Below are 10,529 nucleotides of genomic sequence, written 5' to 3' on the forward strand. Positions count from 1 at the left end.
GATAACCTTCGATCATTAAGGGATTATAACAGTCCTGTGAGATAATATAAGGTACAATGGTACAATAGACAGCCATGCAGACACAAATATGAGCTTTTATTTTCTTGACCGACTCTGTTTCGGCCATAGAGTCGCGGCTTCACCATTTTCACTTTCTCTCCCCGCCCTGTCCCAGCTCTGCCAAATAGTGCAACCCAGAGGAAAAGCATGGCGCATAACGCTTTTCTTCTTGCTTAATTGTGCTCCAGCCTTCTGGAGATTGCGGAGAGAGGACAAGAGCGCTTGAGTGAAACAAATAACACGAAAGGAAGACAAGACTTTATGTAAATCTCTCAGTTAGTTATTAATGATTATTGCAGACATTGTTTCTTTCTGTACGGGTTCAATCGTTATTGAAACACTATACATGATTCATTTGTCACTACTATTGATACTACAAAAATACCTGTGCGCGTTTGCGTGCCTATGTGTTATTTAATGTGTGTGTTTGTGTGTGTGTGTGTGTATGTCTGAATGCATCAGTGTGCGCCAGGTTTAGTTTTTTTTTATTAGTTTATTACTCTTTGATGACATTTTTGCAATTTCCAAAATAATATATTAATATGGATGACTAAATTAGTTAATAAAATCAAAGTACGTAAATCTCCCTCCAACCATTTTCTATATATGTACCTCACTAGGGTCGCAAGTGGTGCTGGCTGGAGTCTATAAGTAAATCTGTCACAATATTAAATGTATTGAATGATTACAACACAATATTTAAGGAAATTAGATAACATGTTGAATTTGTGTTTTTGCATGTATATTATCATTTGTGGGATCTTACTTACTCAGTGTCGAAGATGAGATCATTTGAAAACGTAAACACTGGCAGAGAGTTATAGAAAATAAAATGTTGCACATAAACATGTATTTTTCCTATATAGTATGGTAGTGGTGAAGAAGAAGCTCACCATTCCAAAACGGTTAGTGTCCCCTGGTGTAGGCATATCAAAATGTTTGCTTTTCATGAATCTCAAAGGACTATAGTTACCAGTCAACAGTATCACATCCCTTTAAACTGCTGCATAATAGATAGAAGATGTTCACTGCGTTTCTGGATGCTGTTGTGCTCCTCCTTCACTCGCTCTTGTGCTTGCAGAACCTCCTCCTAAGAATAAATAGGATTATTTGAAGACTTATTCAAATACGCTTTACAATTTAGGACAAATACATTTGCTTTCAGGTTCTTCTGGAAAAAAAAATGGTTTTCAAATGAATTGAGTGAACCAGAGATATAAAGAACTGCAGGAAAGGGGTTCCAGGAGGGTTGCGGTCAAAGAGGTCTCTGTGTATATAGCATGTTCCCACTTATGAGGATCATAAATTTTGTTGAAGAACAGAGATGAGGAGTTAGGAAGTGACGTTGAAGGAGGTCCTTCAGGTATTAAACAGCATAAATGCTTCTCTTTAGTTGTGTTTAATGGCAGTTTGCAAACTGCACGAAGCACATTACCACCACCCAATGACCTGCGCTGATTACGGCTTTGGCTTACAAGTCTAAATAGTACATTTTGCAGATTGGTTAGCACATCTGCCTTACAGTTCAGACGTCCTGAGTTGTGTTTGATTGTGAGTGGTTGTTTGTCTCTGTGTGCCCTGTGATTGGCTGGCAACCAGTCCAAGTCGTCCCCTGCCTACTGACCCAAGACGGCTGGGATAGGCACTAGAAAAGCCCCCCACCCACACACACACACACCCCACACCCACCCTCAAAGGCAACAACTTTGTAAGTAGGGCCAACCTATATGAATAAATGAGGAGCAGATGAAATTTGCAGTTAGACTGGAAGGAGAGCTGAGAAGGTGTAGGTCCCTGTAGGCTCTCCTTGTGAGTCTTCCATCTGGTTTGTTAATAAATTTAAGTTCCATGAACCTGACATTAACAAGTGGCTAAAGTAAATGGTTGGTAAGAGAAAATACAATACAACTTTCTTTACCTAGAGTTTCTTATATTTGGCACTTTATAATTTATAAGTGATCTGTCCCAATTCATTGAGAAGTTGCCATTTCCTTTTTTAATATTTAGTCACGAGAATGCACTTGTTAATATTCTCATTCATCCTGGTCGTTTTAGTCTCAGGCCATTGAATGGACCACTACTGGACTGCTCTGGTTGTCTGAGAAGACAGTTTGCCTCTTGCATACTTTTGGACTAAATTTGGTCCATATTTAACAGTATAACAAAAACAAGTTTTCAATGACAATATCTGGAGTAAACCAAGTCTAAGACGGACAGACAAACAAGATTTAGCTCCAAATCCATCGTCCAGAAGACATCTGGGGCTGGGTGGGAATAAGTGGATGGCAGGTGCTCCAAAGTTGGATGAAAACCTCCTTTGCTCAACAACAGTGAAGATGGTTCTTCCAGGATGACAACAACCCAAATTACAATATCAAGGACCGAGGGAGTGGCTCAAGACAATATCCTATATCTGGTTCATTGCCAGTGAGCACTCAACATGTGTGAAATGGCATACTATGTGTGCATTTGTGTTTGTGTGTGTGTGTTTGTATTAACCCTCAGTTTGCAGAGCTCTCTCCTTTCTCTGTCATTTTCCTCAGCTCTGGCTCGAAGCCATGCCTCGTTTTGGAAACGATGTCTGTCCAGCATCTCCTGCAGCTCCTGATACACACACACACACACACACACACACACACACACACACACACACACACACACACACACACACACACACACACACACAGACACACACACACACAAGCACAACATATTACACACAGCATTCTGAGTGTGTGTTTGATTGTTGTCTCAACTCGAGGAAACAATGCTGTGTTATACTAAAACAGCAAAATGAAATGATGAACCTGTTGGTGTTGTTCCTTCTGGACCTCATGGTCTTCTCTTGCTATTTGCAGAGCAGCAGCAGATTTTGACAACGCTCTCTTCTCCCTGAAATGATCAAGTATGCCAGGCATAAATGTGAGTCCTGCAAATCAACAAACTTAAATGGTTATATAACCAGTTCTAAACTACTTCCCATGGAGGTGGGTGAGAAAAATGGTTGGTAAAGAAATCAGTTTAATAAATAGTTTTCATATGCATCACCTACGTACAGTATTTGATAATACCTGTAATTAACTCCTGGGTGTCCGGGGAGTTTTCACTAGTCTGGCCTTATTATCAACCAACTTGGGCTGATTTTGAAGGAGTCATAACATTGTCAAATATAAATACATATTTACTTACAACCCCTCAAAAGGTTTAATGGCATAACTTCTATCCACGCATATATACTTTTTTTCTGGGGGGGCTATTTCCCCTTTGTGTACAAAAATGCGATAATAGTAAAAGTAACTACGATGTATGTATTAATGAAATTGAAACAGGAATATTTTATACGTCATAATTAGAGTATTACGACTTTTTAACACTTGCATTACGGGAGTCCAGGCTTTGCGAGTCGCTGTTAAAAGGATTCATGCAAAAAACTAAATATTTCCAATTTTTAATGGCAGTAAATGAGCCTGATATGGGCTAGATTTGACACCTGGAATGTGTACCTCTTAACCTCCCGTTTGCAAGCATTTAGAAGGGACGGCAGCGTGGCATAGTGAAAGTTGTTATGTTTTGACAATGTATGCAATATTTTAGCCCTCTGGTGTTTTTTGTATGCTTTTCCTTTGATATTACTCATGAAAAATATCAAAAAGCCCAAATTGGGTCAAAATTTCGAAATTGTCACTATCATCAGCCATTGCTCTACAGAGGAATTCAATATGAATAAATAAATATCTTATAGCAGGGTGTTTTCAGCACGCTCTCTAAGACAAAATGAATCGCAAAAACATTGCACAATGAATGTTTGCGTATATTGGAAGATTATTATCCGTCAGAATGCAATGAATTTGGCCAATACGTTTTATGATAATCATAAAACAAATAGCTGCAGCACATTATTTATCTTGAAGAAAATGAAATACTGTATTCCCAAAGTCACTTAATGACATAAACCTCAGCCGTTGATAGTATAGGTAACATAAACAAAATGTGCATTGTTTGTAAATGTAAATGTCTGTCTCTTTGATTGTTAATTATAAAACATACGCACTGATCCAGCTTTTGGAACTCCTGGTCCAGCAGAGTGAATGCTGTCTGGATCATTGACATGGCCTTGTCTCGAACTATGTTGAAGTCTCTATGGACAAATGTCTGCAGCAGAAGAAAGCACTGAAGTAGCAGCACAACACATAATACGTGAATGAAAGTTGTATGAAAACATTATCTTAGCTCACTAGGGTCGCAGGCCTGCTGGTGCCTATCACAGCTGTCAATGGGTAGAAGAAGGGGGGTACAACCTGAGCTGGTATTCAGCCAATTGCAGGGCACACAGCGACAAACAACCCTTCGTGCACCCAATCACACTTAAGAGGAATGTAGTGTCAATTTCACCTGCCATGCATGTTTTTGGAATGTGGGAGGAACCCGGAGTGCCCGGAAAGAACCCACACGGGCTTGGGGAGAACAAGCAAACTTCACATAGGAAGGCCGAAGCGAGCTGGATTTGAACTCAGGTCCCTGAGGCTGAGTCTGATGTGCTTACCACTGTCCCACCGAGCAGCTACAGTTTAATCATTTCCCATAAATTTAGAAGTTTTTACTGGGAGAGGTGACAAACCATGACCAACAGTGATATGTGACACAGGTGGTGACAATTACAACAAAGAATTAAAATAACGGATGAAATCTACTGTTCAGTTAGTCTTAGTCCATCATTTTTAAAATGTTTTTTTTATCAGGCAGTCCATCAACAAAACATGGGTCCAACGGACAGTCCATCAGTACCAACAAACTGCCCACGTCTGGTGTATGCGTGTGTGTGTGTGTGTGTGTGTGTGTGTGTGTGTGTGTGTGTGTTGACCACCTGTACATCAGCTGTTGTATTCTTGGACTGGTTGGCCGGAGAAGATTCATTCAAATCATAACGAACATTGGGAATTTTGGTGGGAGTAAAGCTGGTTCACCAAAACAAAATGGAAAGTGAAAAAAGGGAAGTATTAGCGTAATGCATGGAGTCGCTAGTATATACACACAAGCACAAATACACACACACACACAAACACCTGTGACTGACTCCTTGAAGACCAAACTCAGACAGAATCTCCTTCATGACTGTGGGTGAAAAGCTGTGTCTCAGTTTTTACACACCTGCTTAAAATCACATATTGCGCTTTTTTTTTGGGCGGATATCATTTGAAAAACAAGAGCCCTATATATTAAAACAGACTGATGTGAATAGATAAACAATGGCTAATACCTGGTTGCCTCTCTGAGGGGTTGATCAGTTTCATCACTTTTAGGTCATTAAATTCCTGCTCTTCATTTTGTCCTCCAAAAATGTACAACTGCCAAACACACAAACATTACTTTAATGAGCAAACGTTTCAAAGTAATGAACATAAGAATATGTTGTCAAAGGTACTTTGACCTACTGCCGTATTTACCACTTTTCTATGAGTTTGTTTAGCATGTTTGGCCTTCAAGTGTTGTTTGTGATATTTGAGAAATTTGGGTTGCGTCATTTGGTAACAATGGAACTCTGTCAACAAGCAAAAGCTCTGTATAGCATTTTGTACTTTATTAGTGTACAGCACACTTACATGGCTGTGAACGATGAAGGCAGTGTGTCCATTTCGGCGTGCTGGAGGAATACCAACATACAGAGGGACTTTCCACTTCATCTTAGCTAAGGATGGAAACAGTACAAGGTTACAATGTACAAAGATAGATACTGTATCTCTTTTCATAATCTGCACTCACCAATACTGAATTTGTGAATCTCATTGGATGATGTCACTGTTTGTTCATCATTTGAGCGTTTGCCTCCAAACAGGTAAATATCCTACATGAACGTAAAGTTGTATTATCAATCAATAAATTCATTAAATAATTTCTGATATTTTAGTTACTTGCTTTTTGAAATTTTGTTTTCACTTTTCCAAAATATACGGTCAGTATTTCTTAAGAATAGAGTTCATATGTTCGCGTGTGTATTTGCATGTGTACTTTGTCATGGTGTGCAGTCAAGGAATGTCCACTGCAGGCGGCAGGAGACTCTCCTTTTGACTCCCATTTTTGCCATATCAAGTTTTCTATTAAAAAAAAAAAAAAAAAAAAAGGGAGCTCGACTGTTAAATGTTATTCAGGGGAAAATAGTGAGGGCAAAATAATGCGCTGATATAATAAATTGGAATTTTGAGTAAAACTCTGCTTCCCTGTTTTCATGTGTGGTCAGCTATGGGCTTCACTCTAGGTCAACATCTCAGGCGTGCCCTTCACATGTACGATACAGTCAACTTGTCTGTTTGGCATACAGGAAGCCCTCACAGCACGTCTCTCCAGAATGTGTGTGTGTGGTTTTTTTTTTTTTTTTAATGAAATGAAAAAAACGCGAAGCGCCGAGGCTGCGAAAGATGAGGCGCAAAGTAGTGAGGGAATACTGTACTGCGGCATGTGGCTACCAACAATGTACTGTACTTGTTCAAGAAAGGGAAGAAAGTCAAAAAATCTTGCCAAAATCTGACTGTGCAAGCAACAATGTACTGTACTTGTTCAAGAAAGGGAAGAAGATCAAAAAATCTTGCCAGAATCTGACTGTGCAAGCATTAGTGTACTGTATTCCCATCAGTATAGAGCCAGCTGGACTGACAAAATGTCAATATGTGTTATACTTCATTTTGAGTTGTTCTCTAGCGACCTGTCTAAAGAATTTTGCCTGCCAAACAGAAGTAGTTTTTTGAGGATGTGTTTGGAAAAGCACTCATGTTTGTTTGCCCCTTGTTTGTTTGCCCCTCACAGATGGTAAATTAAAAATCCTGTCTCAGTTACATGCAACAGCATAATTTTTTTTTCAAGCATGTATCCCAGAAAAATTTCATCACTAATGAAAATGTGCTTTCATATAAAACTTAACAAAATACAATGTATTTGCAAATTAGTCACTATAATTACAATAAACTTGCCCTTACTTTTAAAATAAATGGCACTGTACGGTTCCTGTGATGGCACTACCCATGTATTTTTTCAGTTACAATTTTTGGACTTTGCAACTTTTTTGTGTTTTATTGAAGATAAAACATTGAAAAAAAATTACAGAGCTGAAATTTCTAGTGGAATGTCAAAAGAGGCCAACTCTCTAATTGTTTCATTTTGGTGCACAAAAAATGATACATTGGATCGTGATTTAAATCCAGTTTTTGTCCCATTGTTGCCCGTTTTAAATAGCCATTTTCTATTACAGTAAACTTGTTGTTTTATCATGCATTTCTCATGATTACTGTCTGAATCCCTTCAATGGGCACTCGACTGTTGGTCAAAAATGAACTTGATGTGTTGAAACATTTAACACAACTAATCCAGTAGGCGATGCCAGAGCCTAGTTAGTGAATTTTCTTTACAGACGCTCGCTGCAGAGCAGGAGCGTATTGTTCTCTCTCTGTATGTATGTGTGTTTTGGCATTGGTGCTTGAAGATCTTTTTTTTTTTTTTTTTTTGCCAGTTCGTGCTATTAGTCCATTTACCATTTACAATTTGAAATATGTGTGTTTGAGCATTGCTGCCAACGTGTGCTTCCGCGTCTGTGTTTGTTTTGCTAATGCAAAGGTCCGCATCCGTGTCAGTTTTGCATGTGCAAAAGAGGGTAGCCTGCGAACCTTTTTTCGGGCACAAATGTTTTGAAGTTGGATCTGTAAGTCTTGAAAGAGGGAGAGAGAGCCTCAATGTCTGCAAAAGTGTTGCTTGAGAGCGTGTCTACTGTTTGGTCTCCGCTAATTTTCAGAAGACGACATTACAGACTGTGTGCGTGATGTGACGTGTCAAGTCTGCTAACAAAAAGTGCTGAGTGACTGAGGTGTAAACATTAACACCTCTTATTCGTCTTATTCGTCTATTGTTTGAGTATGAATCCTATAGGATGAGCGTGTTTTGCGTTCCTGCAGTCTGCAGCTAAGAGTGCAGGCCTTGATAAAAACCTGCCTAGTGACCGATGTGGCAAAGCTGATAAATAAATGAACTGCCTAGTGATTGGTTGTGTCAGCATTAACTATTTTTGGTCCACTATTGAAAATTAATATTATTGGATGCGAACATTTTTAGCCCATAGACTAGTCTATAGATTATAAAAATGGCTCAACATTAAAATGGGTTTTGTCGGGAGTCATTTGAGAATCAGTCATTTGAGCGTTGGTCGTTTGGTTAGCGTTTGTTTGAACAATTTAGAAGAGAAAGACAAATGACTCAAATCAGTGTTGGGAGTAATGCATGTCAAAAGTAATCTGATTCATGTAATGCATTATTTTTTCACATCCTGAGATGATAAAACCAAAAAGAAGAAAGACAGAAAAAGAGAAATTGATGCCCCCAAAAATTGCCATAGGCTTTTTTTTTTTTTTTTGCAAAGTCGCGCATATGCATTCTTCACATCTTATGAACTCAAAACTCCGAAAATGTTTTCATCAAGTGTGTTTTGATCACGTCATGTGTTTTATTCAGGTCAACTTACTTACCAATATTAAGGACATAAATGTCTTTACAGAATTCTCCATTGGCCTCGTGACCTCCAAACATGAAAAGTTGGTCGCTAACCAGAGCAAAGCCCTGTCCAGACCTACACACACATTCACACGCATGTACACGCGCACACGCACACACACACACACACACACACACAAATGTAATTGAAAGTTCTATAGAAAACTGTGTAATACAATTACAATTACACATAAATAACCAGAGAAAATCTCACATGGCAGGAGGTAGCGAGCCACTTGTCTTAACTGGTGTCCAGGTGTAAGACACTGAAAATAAAAAGACATTGAAATAAAAGAATAAAATTGACAGCAATATGTGTTGTATGTATCAACAACACTTAAATAATTTACACCTGTGTTGAAGACCATGAGGTCATCAGTTGGTATTCCTCCAAGAGTTCCTCCATATACATAGATGTTATCTTTGACGGCAACAGAACTATGTCCCATGGTTTTAAGTGTGATTCCTCCGACCGTTAGGCAGTCCCAGGTCAGAGACACTGATAAGACAATGAAAGTTTTTGTTCTATTCTTCTGAGTGAAGAATTAACAACATGTTACAAGGATGAGTGTATTTTCCATTGTCTGATCTGCAACACCAAAGTCCACATTAGCCCTCACCTATGTCAAAACTAAACACTCCTGGGAGGCATTCAGCGGCCTTGAGATTTGAAACTCCTCCAAACACATACACCTTCCCTTTAACAACACTGTCAAGGAACATAATGATTAACGGATATTGTGATTATTATTCCTAATGTACAGTAAGAGTTATTTTATGAATCAGCAGCAACGGTCAACCTACATCAGCACACTTGAAAAAAAAAAACATTGATTCAAAAACTAATACTTTTGTAATTTCTTCAAAGACTTTGGCATACAAGCACTGCCATTTACCAACCAAAGAGTGTGTCCTTGTCTTGCTGGGGGAACATCTCCACTCTGAGGAATCCTTTCCCATGTTATATCATCTGGGGAAACTGCACATATCACTTTTGATTAGTGCTGTTCACTTTTCTTTGCACTGACAGTAATTTGGTTTTGGTTGTATGGAATTGATTACAGATTAATTTGAGTTTGAAGCAATTATGACATATTTGGAGTGCATAACATTTTTTTTTTTAAATCATCTGCTGAACAACATCGTACGAATCATCCACGTCTATCTTAAACATCCATCCATCCGCCCAATTTTTTGAAGCTATTTATCCTCCCAGGGATCACAGGGTTGCTGTTCCCATACCAGCTGACTTGGGGCAGTAGGCACACCCTGAACTGGTTGCCAGCCAATCGCATGGGGGCATACAGGGATGAACAACAATTCACGCACCCTATCACATCTAAGGACAATTTATTGTGTTCAATACATGGAGCGTGGGAGGAAGCCGGAGTGCCCGGAAAGAATCCCCACGGGCTCAGGGAGAACATGCAAACTCCACACAGGAAGGCCTGAGCCAGCTGGATTTGAACTCGGGTCCCCTATCTTAAACGATCCAACTAGTCAAAATGAATATCCAAAAATGACAATACCTGTTAGCATATAGAAGTCATCAAAGTAAACAGGGTTGTCCTCCTAAATGAATCATTTAAAACCAATTGATAAAGGCTGTGGTACCAACTTTTCATGTGACAAATTCCACAAGTCACCTCTTGCTTGCTGTTGGCGGCTCCTCCAAAGAGAAAGATGATATTCCCTGCCAAAGCTGAAGCGTGCCCATATCTCTCATAATAAGAATATAGTGACAATGATCATATAACAAGCAAAAATAATAATCTAGACTACTATTTTTAATTGAACCTAAAAGTTCCATGAAGCATGCTTGCTAAGATACAGTACAGTAGTTGTATAGTAGTTGTACGAAGTAGTAATGTGACCCACCTGGGACTTGGGACCTCTCCCTTCATCTCTTTGTAAAGCCAGTGACCGCTAGCCAACGCCAT

At 39.1% G+C, this 10,529-nt stretch overlaps 1 protein-coding gene across 1 annotated transcript; it reads right to left on the bottom strand.

The window, feature by feature from the left end:
- Window positions 1-172: 172 nt before the first annotated feature.
- On the bottom strand, window positions 173-10,529 carry LOC148411377 (uncharacterized). The gene is made up of 13 exons (XM_088435422.1): window positions 10,468-10,529; window positions 9,210-9,298; window positions 8,942-9,088; window positions 8,804-8,855; window positions 8,565-8,665; window positions 5,661-5,746; window positions 5,318-5,405; window positions 5,124-5,172; window positions 4,925-5,015; window positions 4,112-4,212; window positions 2,868-2,952; window positions 2,560-2,664; window positions 173-1,150 (listed from the first exon to the last, which is right to left on the bottom strand). Exons 1-13 carry the CDS (start codon window positions 10,527-10,529, stop codon window positions 1,046-1,048), a joined length of 1,161 nt encoding a protein of 386 aa, XP_088291548.1. The 3' UTR covers window positions 173-1,045.

This window comes from Hippichthys cyanospilos, chromosome 15, assembly GCF_059441005.1.
Source record: "Hippichthys cyanospilos isolate Australia breed blue-spotted pipefish chromosome 15, RoL_Hcya_1.0, whole genome shotgun sequence".
NCBI lineage: Eukaryota > Metazoa > Chordata > Actinopteri > Syngnathiformes > Syngnathidae > Hippichthys > Hippichthys cyanospilos.

Coding starts and splice junctions, on each gene's coding strand:
- LOC148411377 (XM_088435422.1), bottom strand. CDS start 10,529: ATGGCGTTGGCTAGCGGTCACTGGCTTTACAAAGAGATGAAGGGAGAG. Junction 5,173..5,317: donor CCCCTCAGAGAGGCAACCAG/GTATTAGCCATT, acceptor TTTCACCCACAG/TCATGAAGGAGATTCTGTCT. Junction 2,953..4,111: donor GAGTTCCAAAAGCTGGATCA/GTGCGTATGTTT, acceptor TGATCATTTCAG/GGAGAAGAGAGCGTTGTCAA.